General features: G+C 34.4%; 1 protein-coding gene across 4 annotated transcripts in view; it reads right to left on the bottom strand.

The window, feature by feature from the left end:
- CNTN5 (contactin 5) overlaps positions 1-15,928 on the bottom strand; it is a 1,371,648-nt gene that overhangs the window by 372,253 nt on the left and 983,467 nt on the right. For all 4 annotated transcript variants that reach the window (XM_060303945.1, XM_030883710.2, XM_060303947.1 and 1 more), the window contains one exon: positions 10,303-10,506. In XM_060303945.1, coding sequence (XP_060159928.1) covers positions 10,303-10,506 — 204 coding nt within the window. The remainder of the gene's footprint in view (positions 1-10,302; positions 10,507-15,928) is intronic.

The raw sequence follows: 15,928 nt of genomic DNA, 5'->3' as shown, positions 1-15,928 counted from the left end.
AAGAGAATCAGTTATACGTATACATATATCCCCATATCCCCTTCCTCTTGCATCTCCCTCCCACCCTCCTTATCCCACCCCTCTTATCCCACCCCTCTAGGTGGTCGCAAAGTACCGAGCTGATCTCCCTGTGCTATGTGGCTGCTTCCCATTAGCTATCTAATTTACATTTGGTAGTGTATATAAGTCAATGTTACTCCCTCAGTTTGCCCCAGCTTGCCCTTCTCCCTCCCCATGTCCTCAAGTCCATTCTCTACATCTGTGTCTTTATCCCTGTCCTGTCCCTAGGTTCACCAGAACCATTTTTTTTTAGATTCCATATATATGTGTTGGCATACGGTATTTGTTTTTCTCTGTCTGACTTATTTCACTCTGTATGACCCACTCTAGGTCCATCCACCTCACTACAAACAACTCAGTTTTGTTTCTTTTTATGGCTGAGTAATATCGATTGTATCAACGTGCAACATCTTCTTTATCCATTCATCGATATAAGTGTCGATAGACACTTAGGTTTCTTCCATGTACTGGCTATTGTAAAGAGTGCTGCAATGAACGTTGGAGTACATGTGTCTTTTTGAATTATGCTTTTCGCAGGATATATGCCCAGTAGTAGTATTGCTGGGTCATATGGTAGTTCTATTTTCAGTTCTTTAAGGAACCTCCATACTGTTCTCCATAGTGGCTGTATCAATTTACATTCCCACCAACAGTGCAAGAGGGTTCCCTTTTCTCCACACCCTCTCCAGTATTTATTGTTTGTAGATTTTTTGATGATGGCCATTCTGACTGGTGTGAGATGATACATCATTGTAGTTTTGATTTGCATTTCTCTAATGAGTAGTGATGTTGAGCATCTTTTCATGTATTTGTTGGCAATCTGTAGATCTTCTTTGGAGAAATGTCTATTTAGATTTTCTGCCCATTTTTGGATTGGGTTGTTTGTTTTTATGATATTGAGCTGCATAAGCTTCTTGTATATTTTGGAGATTAATCCTTTGTCATTTGCTTCATTTGTAAATATTTTCTTCCATTCTGAGGGTTGTCTTTTCATCTTGTTTATGGTTTCCTTTGCTGTGCAAAAGCTTTTAAGTTTCATTAGGTCTCATTTGTTTATTTTTGTTTTTATTTCCATTTCTCTAGGATGTGCTGTGATTTATGTTATAGAGTGTTCTGTCTACGTTTTCCTTTAAGCGTTTTATAGTGTCTGGCCTTACATATAGGTCTTTAATCCATTTTGAGTTTATTCTTTTGTATGGTATCAGGAAGTGTTCTGATTTCAATCTTTTAGATGTAGCTGTCCAGTTTTCCCAGCATCACTCTTGCTTCCTTTATCAAAGATAAGTTGATCATATGTGCGTAGGTTTACCTCTGGGCTTTCTACCCTGTTCCATTGATCTATATTTCTGTTTTTGTGCCAGTACCATACTGTCTTGATTACTGTAGCTTTGTAGTATAGTAGATTGAGGAGAGACAGTGAAAGGTACAGAGGAACCTATTCAGGGAATTCTTCACCCAGGTAAATCAATAAAATAAAATATTTTCAGGTTTAAACAGATTTTCATAAGATGTCAAGAATGATGAATACTGAGAAAAAGCTGGTGAGTTTGATGAACAGATACTTGATGAATTTTGAGAAAACACCTTGAGTGGTGTGGTGAGGTTAAATGCCAGATTGCAGACCATGAGATGAAGAAAGGAAGTATAGCAATGGAGACAGTGTGTGTAGACTAGTCTGACAATAGGAAAGGAAGTCAGATTAAATTACTGAACATACATTTTCCACTCTTAAAAAGTAATTCAAAGTTCATGGTACCTTTCTTATGTTAAGAATGATATATTCACCATTACAATGTCAGTTATCAAAACTTTACATCCTTTGGGATTTTATTTCCTGAATGACAATAACAAGTTTTCATGTGGGAAACCAGAAAAAGCCTAAATTAGATTCATATTTAAGAAATTTATCTTATTATTTGTAAGCACTTATTAACTAATTCTTCAAAGTTTCTAAGACATATTAAGGGAGTTAATAAAATGATGCACATTGTTTTTCTTGATAAAAATTCTTATTTCCATAGATAGAAGTTCAAATTGTTTTCATAAGTCTGCTTGAGGAGAAATTGAATTGTGTGAAATGACTGATTGTCAAGGACATCTGAGAAAATTATTCATTTTATTCAGAAATCTTCCAATGATTTTTTGAAGTTTTTATTTAATTTGTAGCATATCAAGATTACAAGATTTCCAGAGAGACGCATAGCAAAATAAATAAAAGATTAATAAAAGCCAAGTAAGTTTCTTATATTCCTGCAGAACTTGACAAAAAACCTTAATGCTATTCAGCTTCTTTCACATAGATAAATATATTCTAGTAGGAGTTTTCTTTCACAAGCTTTCCCAGTTCCTTTGGAACAATCCATAAATTGAAAATTCTGAACAAAGATTAAAAGAAGAAAAAGTCTCCTGGGTTTAGGGTATAACATTTAATACCCACTAAAAAATTTAGAGGAGAAAAGGGAAATCTAAGAATACTCAAGGCCATTCCAATTGCCATATTTCCTGTGATAAACTGATCAGGAAATAAGAATGACTTTGCTGCATCTCACTGTTTGCTTGGCAAAACCAATTCAGGTACGAGAAATAGAGAGAATAGCACAGGATCCATTCAGTCTGTACTTTATCTGGAGCAAAGAAAACAGAGAGGATTGGAGTGAAGCAGGTATATGTTTTAATTGATGTTTATTCCATCAAACGTTGTTATTTCTGATTCAGTGACTGTGATCTTGGGTGCTGAATTACCAGCTGAATGCTGTTTAACAGCCAGTTCTCTGGGGTTGGAGGACAGTGAGAACTCTGATATGTAGCCTTTGCTACTTTTTATGTTGTAGATACTCCCATCATGGTTGATCTCAAGCTACCAAGATGTGAAGAGATGCACAACCAACTCCTGTAAGCAGGAACAAGCCAGTTCCAATACACTGCTAGAATAGCCATGAATATTCCAAAAGATAAGTAAGAAAACTGAATTGCTTCAGATTTCTCTTTGATGTTTGTATTAGTTTTCTGTGCCCTTGTATTAAGATCCTTAATCTCATCTGCAAAAATCCTTCTACTATATAAGGTAACATTCAAAATGTCCTGGAATTAGGATATGGACAACTTGGGGTCATTATTCAACCCACCACCATCTTCAAGGGTATACCATTTTTTATATTCTTCCATTGCTCTTAGGACCTGTCTTATTCAGTAGTGAATTAATGGGGTTGATTCATAAATTATGTAAGTATGCGATTCTGTGCATAATTCCCCCGACACAATTCTTAGTTTAAAAATAAACCTGTTGCCTACATATACATTCTTAGCTGATGACTTTGTCTGTAGTTCATTTAAAATAAATGCCATCAGACTTCCCACCACCAAATATTAGATTATCTGCATCTATAGTCTTTTTTACTTTTCTCCCCACTGTGACAACTGATGAATTCTCTAACAAAGGTCAATCTTTCTGCATACATTCTGAATCTATTCCCATTCATTATCCAAGTTACTTCCTCAATTCTTTTTCTCGCTCCTGCCCTATCCAACTCCAGGGGTGGCAAAGGGCCCCAAGGACTGTTTTTATTTTTCTTTCTTTTCTTTTTCTTTCATTTTTTTTTTATTATCCCCTCTGTGTCACTTTGGAGTCACTATAGCCCTAGAGAAGGGTCTGAAAAAATGCTGCCTTAGGAAGGAATGAGATTTTACAGGAGAATATTCCATCTGGACCAGAAGAGGAGTGGGGAGCCTGGTGCTGTACACAGTGAATTGTGGGAAAATGCTTTGCTCTATCTCCTTGAAAAAGTGAACCTATTATCAGAATGTAATGTTCTTTTCTGTCCCTAGAGATGCATTTAATATCTTGTATGATATTCATAGACCAATTTAAACTTCTTTTGGTTTTTAGTTCATATTTGTTTCTATATGTTTTCATTCTTTTCACTTTAATACTTGTAAAGTTTTTAGAACAATGTCTCACATGTACTAATTCATTATAAATGTTTATTGACTAAAAATAAAATAAAATAAAAAAGTCTTCAGAATTGAGCTGAGAATTCTAATGAGAGCAGAAATGAAAGTATGAACTTGCTATGCATCAGACCGAGAGTGAGACCTTGAAGGGAGACCAATACAGTAGTGTTGAAGAAGAGGCAGAGGTGTGTCGAGGGAGAGATATAGAGTTGTAGGAATAAAAACTTGGCAAAAGAGAGAAGTTGTTAAAGGCGGGTGTTTAATAAATTTTGCCGTTTTGCAGAATGCTGCCTCCACGTTCATTACCCTCCAAACCATTAGTAAAATTCTGTATTACCTATAATAGTTTTGGAGCTAGATTTGTTTGTTTTGTTTACAATGCAATGACCTGTGAGATTGGCTCCATGGGGCACTGGACAAGTAGACAGATCCTAGGATGCTTGGTTACACTCAGTTTTTAGGGTAATATCTTCCCTCGTATTATATTGTAAGCTACCTAAGGACAATTATTGCATTTGTTTTGCCCTCCATTATATCCTCACTACTTAATGAATTATCTGACACATAAAGGTATGCAATATACATTTGTAAATGTGTGAAGATAGTTTTTCACAGTGCCAGCAGAGGAAAAGCCGATCATGTCACTCATGTACTTCCAATCTTCTAAAGCTCCCTGCTCTGTATTTTGGACAACTTTTGTGTGTTTGAATGATCTTGGCCAAAATTTTTACTCCTGCAACGACCGCTGCAACCAGGTCTGTGTAGGTGCAACCAGTTTCACTCAGCTGCAACTTGAGGGCATCCTGTAAATGCACGGGAGTTAACTGTCTGTGGAGTCACCTTCAGGGATGGAAGACCATTGATATGTCTGCCAAGGAGATTATTCTGAGCCTTATTTCATGAGGCTCTGGTCCTGTGCGACCAAGCTCCAGCTGCCTGTAGAAGTGGTCATCTCCATAATGCAACCTCCCTTTTCACTAGTTCATTCCTCAAACCCACCCCATTCCACACTCCTGCTCTCTGTGATAAATTTCAAATAAACTACCTACAAGCGAATTTAGTTTCAAGCTTTGCTTTAAGAGGATCCAAGCCAAGACATTTTTCCAAAGTTTATATAGTAAAATTTTATTTGTCCTTGAAGGGAAATAATTTGCCTATGTATATAACCTCTGTTATTTTTAGAAAGGCCTACTTTTTTCCAAAGAAGTGTAAAAACACAATATTCTGAAATGATTTTTATAGCTAACTCTATGGTCACAGCAGATTAAATGTAACTTTTATATTCAAACCCCTGCAGAGGTGTTTGTCAAGTTTGAAGGAATAACCATTATAATGCCTGTCTCTGCAATGAGAGGTTTGTAAAACCCAGCAGGAATTGTAGCTGACTGTGATGCAAATACTGGAATCATCCACAATCATATTCTATTTTTATTTTCAGACTAAGTGTTTAACATAAGCCACCTACTTGGGAAAGCATTCAAGAATATGTTCTTCCTATAAACATAGTCTTCAATTTTTTTTTTTTTTGAAGAGAGATCAAATAGTAATATAGACGTTTTTTGAATTAACAATTCTAGTCTAATTGATGCCTTCCTAGAATAATTTAAATTTTTCTGCTTTTTGCATATTATCCTGATATGAATTCTATTCTATTCTATAACCATTCAGTAAGCTCAGTAATTTTTAATAGAAACTGCTAATTTAGCATTGCATATAAACGTTAAGTCTGAGAAGCTTGGACATTGCTGTGTTTCCCAGTTCTGTAGAATTGGTTTCCTTTTGAGGTGAGGGTGCGGGTGGCTGGGAGAGGTGGGTCGACAGTCAGCTCTGCTTTGATGTGAGGGCAAGGAACTGGCTGTCAGGCTGCGGACACTCATGTGCCAGAATGAGAAGGTTTTGCATTCTGTGCCACTATTCACATTAAGAACTTTAGCTTTCCAGGGAAAGTTCACTCATGTTGTTAAAAGAGTTGTTAAGAGCCTTTGGTCTTTTTGCACGTAAGGACAGGGAAGAGAACGGATTCCAATATTTCACTGAAACAGATGTTCAGCATATATACTTTCAGTCCCCCTTTGGCCCCATTTCTTATGCTCACCCTTAGCTAACTGTGATTTCAGAGCTTTTTCAGGCTTCCACTGGGCACATGGTTTTTAGCGCTTTCCTTAGATCCCTTAAACTTTATTCTAGGTTTTAGTTACTCTGCCTGTTTAATCCTTAAACTCACGTCCTTCCTTATTCTTCCAGAAATATATCAAAGTGTCTCATTTGTTAATGAAATGCTTCCTCTACTCATTGATGACATGAATTTCTTCTTACAGGGTCTCAGAAGGGAGACAGGAGACAAATACAGGCACCCAGTCCACCATCTTGAGCTGCATGCCCACTTCTCCTTGTTGAAACACTCATTTTTCTTGGCTTCCTTGATACTACACTATTGTTTTTCCTATTATCTCTCTGACTTTTCCTTCTCATTATCCTTTGTAGGGTTTTCATTTTTAACCTTTCCAAAGCGATTTGGACTACTCAAGGCTTGTTCCTAAGCTCAACTTCTCTTTCATATGCATTTTGTGGGCTTTCTTAACCACAATAATGGCTTAATTTATCATTTGCATTGTGATGACTCATGTTCATATTTCAACACTATTAGTGAAACGATGAATTGTATTTATAGAGCAAAATTTTAAGAGAAATTACATCCAAACTGTATCACAATATTATTTTCTTGTTATATTCAAAGTTTCACTTATGAAAAGCATGTCTAGTAGAGCACACATATCTACAAATAGCTTAAAAATCTGTAACAATATGTATTGAAAGATAATTATATAGTAATAACTTGTTAACATCTATTTGTTTTAAGCTTTTACAGTTATTCTATGGGAAAGTTTAGAACACTTGGTTGCATTTGCAGGAGAGAATGTCAGAGTAAATGTGGAAGACAAAAGGACATAAAAGTAGTATAGGAAAGGTAAAGGAAAAAGTAGGACTAAAACTATCACTTTATATAATAGAAAGTCAAGAATTATTTTCAAGAGTTAAAAGGATAATAGAGATTTAAGCACATTGTCAAGGTTAAAAAGGAAACAACAGAAAAATATTGTTTAACTATAAAAGAGGGGAGGATAGAAGAAGCAGATGTACATCATATGAGTTATTGTCTAAACTTGATTAAACAAGAAGCACAGATATTTCCTAGCATTATATGAGAAACTCATGAAGAAAAATAGGAGAAATTAAAAAGTTAGCTTTAGGGAGTAGGATTGGATGGAAGGGAGGTGTGTGGGTTTGCTTTTTCTTTCCCCTTCTTATCAGCACTTATAAACCACTATATTCCTTTGATAAGTGTGTATTACTATGATAAAAAGTAAAAATTAGTAGACAATCACCAAGAAAAAATAATCTCAGATAATTTACAGAAAGAAGAAATATGAATTTTCTAACCTCTCTCACAAAATCTTAAATAAGACTGTCATTGAATGATGTAATTGAAATTTAGCAGGTGTTTTCCACCTGTTTCTTTTTAACTTAAATGTTAACTTTAAAATAACAGTTTTATTTTACTTGTGTGCATTGCTTTATTGAACCTTTCATATAGTACTGCACAAATAATGATTTTTTGGAAATATAGATGTTTGTAAAATAAAAATAAGTCAACGGTTTCAACTGCTTCAGTAAATTCAATTAACATGACTAAAAATATTTATTAGTTTAGTGACACAGTATTGGTTACATAAGAAACAATGGCTAACAGTGTGATGTTCTGAAAAGGCCAGTGGGAATGAAAATCAGCAGTCAAGGATGGAGGGATTGGTTTTAATAGTAGGAGGGACAGTAGAGTATCTCTACTGAAATTACATAAGGGAAGAACAGTATGGATGAAGATGTATCAATAGTTAGATTTGAAATTCCATTAGTAGGAAAGTAAATTTGATACTTAAATAGGTTTTGTAAAGCAGTGGGGAAGGAGGGAGGCTGTCCAGTTTGAGAAATGCAGAGAAGATTCCAAAAATCTTTGGGACAGTTACAAATTAACCATCCACAGAAACTTACTAGGATTGAGTGGCAGTATTGAAGTTGTTGATCATGAATCCCTGGCAGGTGTAACTCTCTAGCAGCTTTCAGATTCCAAGGCAGTCACAAATTAAGGGTATAGTGAGTTCATTAGGAGTGGGGTTTTGCCCAGGAAGAGCAATAGAATCAGAAGGGCAAAGGAGTTTAAATAGCAGCAAACAAATTACTCTAATTATTCTTGAAATGTTTGACTATGGAAGGTATAAGGTAAAGTTAAGTGATACATTTGGGCCATGAAATCAAAGAAGTGCAAGAGACTGTTGAACATGGGTCCTGAGCTTTTAAATCACTGGTGAAGGTGGTGTCAATTTTTGTATTTTTACTTTACATGTGTTCCTCTCCCTTGTGAAGCTCAATGTAATGTTTAGTTTTGGTGCATGAAAAGAAGGCAGAATAGCCTACTCAACCTCAGGCACTATCTGAATGTATGGTACTATTACATAAATGGATGGTGTAAATGGAACTAGTCAGCAAAATGTTACAATTTTCCAACAAAGATGCTTCAAATTATTGCGTAATTAATGAGAAAATACTCAGAAACTTTATGAAAATGGCTTATAGAAAATCACCTCAATTCTAAACTATTAACTAGGTAAGTTTTCTAAATGCATATCTATTTTCCTTTATTCTTTTCACCCTATAGACATTCTTATATAATCTTGAAGTTGGCATAATATACACACAATCATAGCTTTAACTGTATTGATGGATACACAATGATAACACTTAAATCTCTTTCTCTAGCCCAGTCCTCTCTTGTGCATATTAGGAATATGTATCAGTAGCCTACTGCATATTTCCACATAGATTTCCCATGGATATCTTATCTCAACATAGCCAAAACTGAATTTGTCACATTCATCAATTTCTCAATCTATTTTTTCATCTGTCTTATCTCTTTTCATGAAAAGAATCATCATCCATTCGTTGAACTATGTGAAAGCTTTCTCCTACTCCAGAGCCTCATGTTTAATCATCACATTCTGATAATTCTACCTTCTTAATATCCCAGGCATGTTTTCGACCCTTCAGTGCTATTACCACTGCTTTCATTCTGTCTCTCCTCACCTCCTCACCTCTTGACTGGTTAGTTTCAGTAGCCTCTAAATTGGTTTCCCATTTTTCATCCCTGTTTCCCATCTATTCCTCCATGCCATTACCTAGCAGTGTGACATTTGGAGGTCCCTTCATCTCTTTCAAATTGGCTTCCTCATCTCTGAAATAGATATTGCATTTGTACTCTCTACCTGATAGGATTATAGGATTATTACTAATGTTATATATATATATATATATATATATATATATATATATATATATAAACTCTGGCTATACATTACTGCAGTATATATTCTAAAACTAAGTATATAAAAGACTAGTGTTGAAATAGATTATTTTTTAAGCTTCACAATCCATCAGGATTCTCGAGCTCACTTCTCAATAATACCTTCATAGCTTTTTTATTGCATGACAGAGCAAGCCATACATCACATATCAACTCTAATATAGTACTTGACTTCTTTAATGCAATGCTTAACTGTAAATGTCTATAACTACAAATCGAGTTTTTAAATTTGAAGACACTTTGGATAGATGGCAATACCTATACTTATAGAATCATCATTTCTACCTGAATTGCACTTAAAAGTTAAAGTTCCAACTGCTCCTATTATTGGAAAGTAATAATAACAATTATAACTATGCCATGAAGTATTAAAAGCTGAATATTCAATTTGAAGGTATGTAAAATTAAAAAGTGATGAAAAATGAACCTGTAAAATACTTGCAATTCATACACATATGCTATATAGAGGCCCTAAAGAGCAAAAAAAGAACTGTGGAGTCTTTATTACAGTTCATCTTTTTGGAATCCCTCTCCCTTTTTGGCATTAGGGTAGTGTTAAGGTTAATATTTCTTAGCTATAGATCATCACTTTCCTATGTGAAAAATTTTATTCTAAGGTATGCATGATCTTAGACTAAAAGTGTAGAGTTTCTAAATATGCCAAATGCCTTTTTATTTTATTTGTGCTAGGTTTAAGTGCTTAGAAGAACACTAATACATCTTTTTTTTAGGTCTTTTTGTATTGAAGTACAGTTGATTTACAATATAGTATGAGTTTCAGATGCACAGCATAGTGATTCAGTATTTTTCCAGATTATACTCAATTTTTCACATTTGAGTTGGCTGACCATTTCAGTCCAGTCCATGGAACTTACCATCATTACGGAGAGTGAGTGGTGTTGGAGGACTAAGTACTCGAGCGTTCGTCACTGTGTTTTTCACCAGACAAATATAGCTGCCAACATCTGATGTTTGGACTTTAGAAATATAAAGGTTGCCTGTCTCCTGGGAAATGAACCGCCGGCTGTCTTCCGCCACAAAGGAAGGGAACTCGTTAAATACCCAGCTATAGACGATCTCTGAAAATACACAAAATTCAATTGTTGAAAGACAGATTATTTTACTAAAAAACTCAAACAACAAAGCTTTTACTAAGTATTAGATAGGTTGCAAGATCATCCGTATTTGATCCAGATGTCTATATCATTTTGTATTTTATGTTCAATGAACTGTTGCTCTTAATGACTACATGAAGATCTGAAATATTTTTTAAGGATGCTCAGTCTTTATCTATTCATCCATGTACTTATTCATTCAGTTCTAATGTGTGTTTAATGTATTTTAGATGCCTGGCACTATGATAGCACTGAAATTAAAAAGATGAGAGAGACAGTTTTGCATTCTCAAAGACTGGTCTGATGGGAAAGATTTACCCAAACCTATGAAACAATATGGAATAAAGAAATGGAGATGTATACTCTACTGTAAAGAAGACAATGGAAAAGGGCACTTAAGCCATCATGTTGATCAGCAAAAACTTCTTAAGTTAAGAGATGCCTGAGCTACATTCATTTATTCATTTGTTCAACAAATACTAGTTGTGGGTCTTGATGGCCCAGGAATGCTCTAAGTGGAAAAAAAAGTCTGTGTTCTCATAGAGCTTCCATTATAGTGGAAAGTACAAGAATACACAAACAAGTATTTGTCAAGTGGTAATAAGTGCTATGAAGAAAACTAAAGCATGTAAGACAGCTAGAGAGTGGCAGGGGTGAGAAAGATGCATGAATTTATATTTTAAAAACTCTCTCTGTCTACTGGTTACAGATGAGACAGCGTGAGGACAAAGCAGGGACCAGGGGAAGGGGAAGCAGGAAGAATAATGTCCCCTCGTCTAAGTGGCTATTTTCAAAATAGCCATGAAATATATAAATGATTTGCACTATAATGGTAGTGGCAGTGACAGTAGTGGTGAAGTGATGAGAGGTGACTGGTTCTAGTAAAAATGTGATAGTGGAGTTGATCAGAATTGCTGATGGATTGATTATGAAATCTGAAAAGGAAAAAAAAATGAGTCAAGGAGTAAGGTTTTGGGCCACCACAGTTTTGTGTTATTAGAGTGAAAAATCCAAGAAAGGGAGTAGTAGGAGAAGAGGTTAGAGAAAGTGGAAATTAACCCAAATTACTAAACACAAATTAACATGGTCTGTATGTTGTATTAAGGAGCTTATGCTCTATCCTGGATGTTTTCTAGCAAAGGGTTGACATAATGATGTACATTAGTAGGGTATTCTGGTGATTCTGCAAAGGTTGGATTTAAGTAAGTGCAAGTTGAAAGAGGGAAAAATAGGACGATATTGCATACTGAAGGTAAGAGCTGGAGAAATCTGAATCAGAACCTAATCATAGCAATGAGAAGAAGGATATTGGCCCAAGAAATATATAGGGAGTAAGACAAATGAAGAGACAAATAGTCCAGGAACACTTTCATTATCTCCCTTGAATGACTGGGAAGAGGATAACACATGAAGTTCAGGATGAAAATAAATGAAGTCACACTGGTTTAAGAAGAAAGATCATTGGTTCACTTTCAGGACATTTTGAGTTTGAGGCAAATCTACATAAGTAGTTCCAGCAATTGGTAAATATGTGTTTGAAGTCCATGAGAGGAAATCTGTGGTTGAGAGTTGTTGGTATGTTGGTGTAACTGAATCATGTAAGTAGATGAGAATAAATACAATGAGAAGATAGTTTTCTGGAAAGCACAAACATCTAAATAAAGGAAGGAAAATGTTCAAAAGATAAGAGAGAAGGAACCATTGGAAATATTCAAGGGGAATAAAGAAAATGCAGTGTCACAGAGACCAATGCCTTAACAATTTCAAGAGGGTTAAATAATGCCAAATAAGGCAAAAAGGACTTAATGGGAATGTTTATAAATATAATAAAGGAAAATGTTACTTAGGATTGACATGTGGTAATCACTGAATAGCAGATTCAGTAGATGAGTGAAAATCAAAACCAGCTTGCAATTGAGTTAATAGAATATGAGAAATTGAAGGAATTATGTGTAGGCCAATAGCATTAAAATCTCAATAGGCATTAGAATTACCTACGTTATGGCTAAAAGAGCAGATTCTAAGGTCCCCTTTCCACAGAGTCATTTGTTTAGTAACACTTATTACCTGAATTTTTATAAAGCTCAAATGTGATTCTAATCTACAGTGAGGCTTGGGAAGCCTTGTTTTATGCCTTTCTTTTCTTCCTGTCTCTCTTTCTTTCTCTCTCTCTCCTCCTCCTTCTCACCCTCCTTCCCTCCCTTCCTTCTTTTCTTCCCTTAAGTATATGAGTTATTCTAATTGTTATAATGAGAGTTTCATTTGTTGCTCAAACATCACTCAGGCATTTTTATATTTTTGCAATTTACTTTAGGTTAGGTTTTACTGGAGTTACCTCAATTTTTGTTTTGTATTATTAGAAATTTGGAGTAAAAGAAAGCAACAAACAATCACATTAAAGACTATCATTAATTGAAATACCAGTTTTGTTATACTGATAGTGTTTGTTGAGTCAATGTTTTGTAAAATATTTTAGAATAAGAAGAAAGTATTTACACAAAATTGGCATTTTCTCAAATTTTACAGGTAAGTATGTATTTGGGGGTTCAAAAATGCTTATTTAGCTTTTAAAATAAGTTTACATAGCAAAGCATTTCATAATTCTAAGAAGAATGAAAAAGTAGAAATAGTACAAAATAGAAAAGCTGACAGTCTGAACTTGAATTGGATTTTCTACCTCTGCCAAAAATGCATCTATTGAACAGGGCTAAATCCCTTTTAAAATCACTGTTTACTTTCTCCTATATGGTTTTTCATTCTTTATCATCATTTATTTAAAATTCTTTTCAAATTTTACTCTCATAAAAAACAAGCATTCATTATATTTTTAGTATGTCAGAGTGTGAGGATTATAAAATGATTCAGGAAAGTAGTAAAACACAATTGGCTTTGGAGTCTAGTCTTTAGTCTCATATAACACTTTGTTTCATACCAATTGTGCTTGGCCTAAAAATATTTTAAGGTAAGCTGATATATTAAGTACTAAAATCTTAATATTATTATTCATTATCAGAAGCATACTGAGACTGTTTAGTCAACTGTGATTTTCCCATTCTTCTAAGGTTCTTTTTTAATAGCATGTTTAGCTAAGACAATTAAAAGTGTTTTAGAAGTTCTTGATATGATTCTTCAGTGAGTACTCCCCAAAGTTTCTATGTTAAATTTCTCTAGTACATTTTTATATTGTGTTGTAACATACATTTGGCTTACAAACGCATGTGCTGTATTGACTTGAGGTTTTGGTTTCTTTCTTTTTTTTTTTTTTTAAGTTTTTTAGCTGCATGCATGGCATGTGGGATCCTAGTTCCCCGACCAGGGACCAAACCTGCTTTCCCTGCATTGGAAGCACGGGAGTCTTAACCACTGAACCGCCAGGAAAGTCCCCAAGGTTTTGGTTTCTTATGGGAGATTATTTTATCTTTCTCCCTGAGTCAGTGAGAGCCATTCAAGTTCACTGAAAGAATAGCCCATTAAGGTCCTGGCTGTTGCAGACATGCTATTCTAACTTCCCCTCTCAAGCAGACCCAAAGACTTGTCCTTTATACCAGCATAAATAGTCATCCTTAAGCTCCTAGACTCTAGGGTCTGTTACCATGACATGTAAACAAATCTACCTTGCTTCCAAGATTTCCTCAGGATTAACAGTATTCCTAGATTTCAGTTAGGATTTTAGTTCTTTTTTGTTTCTGATACCTGGGATATTTTTTCTTTCCTGTGAGCTTGGCTGTATACTGAACTTAATTTATTTATTATTTCTAAATTTTGGGAAAGTCTCTGGGTTGGCTCTGTCTATTGTACTAATTGAATGTCTAGGTTTCATGACTTTATGCAGTGCAGACTTTCATCACAATTGCTGTAATTGATTTGGTGTCACAAAGCAGATTACCCTGCCTTTGCTCCCTTGACACATAAGATGATTACTTAAATGACATATTTCTACATCTATAGGGTATAAAAACAGTATTAACTGTATGGGCAATGATGTTCATTTCTTATAACTGTAGTGCCATTAATTTAAAAAAAGAAAAAGGGTGAGAAAGGGGAATGAAACTGGATACTGCAGTCTCTGAAGTCTTTGTAAACAATTTCAATGAGTAATCATATGCAATTCATTTCAACATTCTTTAGTATAACTACAAGTTAGAAAATAAACATTTTTCTTCCTAATAATGTGTGTTATTAGGAACACACATTATTCTGCTTCTGTTACAGAAGAAGCTTTGGGTCAAAAGATTTGGAGAGAACACGATGGATGTAGCAATTGATTTGTTCACCACCCAATTAATAATGCAACTCTCCCAGGGAACCTAGTTTCTTTACCCTTGTCAGCTATAAAAAGGAAAACCTAAAAATCAGAACCTTCCCTGTTTTTAACATATGCTCAATTTCATGGTTTATAGTAAAATTTTCACCTAATGGGCTGTACTTACCAAAATCCCTGGTCTTTTCCATTTTTGGTTATTCCTGTAATGTGAGATTTAATGTTATATCTGTCAAATAGCTATAATTATGATTTATTATACAAGTGTAACTTTTTAGTTTGTTTTTTAAATAATTTAAGTTTTGTATGTAGTTTGATTTTTTTTGTTAATTTTTACTGGATGCTGCTTTATAGAGTGTATGTCATAAGCATTTTAATATTTACTAATTGCTTTGTAATCATTTTTGTTTTTACAATTCCATTAACCGTTATGACTCCTTTGCCTCCTGTTTTGATGAATTAATTGATATGAAGATAATTAAATAGTGGAAATTAGTAAGTTACTGGCCGAAACAGTACTGCTTTAAAAATTGGTACTATGATTATTTTGTTTATATAAAACTTTTAGCTGATGGCTAGCTACCATTTTGAGTTTTGGAATTAAGGACATCATGAAGGAAATTTTAGAGAATTGTACTATTAATTATCCATTACTACTGAGCATAAGGGGATACACCTGAAATTAGAAGGCAATTTTTTTTTACATTGCTGATTTATATCTGCATTGTGATAGAAAATGTCACTATTAGCCACATTAAGTACTCTTGGCAGGGTAGAGACTAAATCTACTGTCTTCACCACCATATCCTTAGATCCCAGCTGGATGCCTGGTGTGTGGTTGCTTAATACATATTTGATGAAAAAATAAATAGAATAAAATATCTATATATGTATTTTTATAAAGCTTTCTAAATTTAAGAATAAGAGTAGATATTTTTCACTTTAATGTTCTCATTGAAAATTTTCTCAGCTCTACATGAACTTATTTTGGCCTTTAGAATATGAATCTAAGATTATGTTTGTAGTTGATCTAAAAACAGGCATTGAGAAGTAATGCAGGCAGTTTTAAGAATCTGGAATGTACTGTCAATGGACAAGAGAGAAAGTCTTGCTTACAAAGTTACT

This window comes from Globicephala melas, chromosome 8, assembly GCF_963455315.2.
Source record: "Globicephala melas chromosome 8, mGloMel1.2, whole genome shotgun sequence".
NCBI lineage: Eukaryota > Metazoa > Chordata > Mammalia > Artiodactyla > Delphinidae > Globicephala > Globicephala melas.
This window is presented reverse-complemented; position numbering and strand designations above follow the sequence as displayed.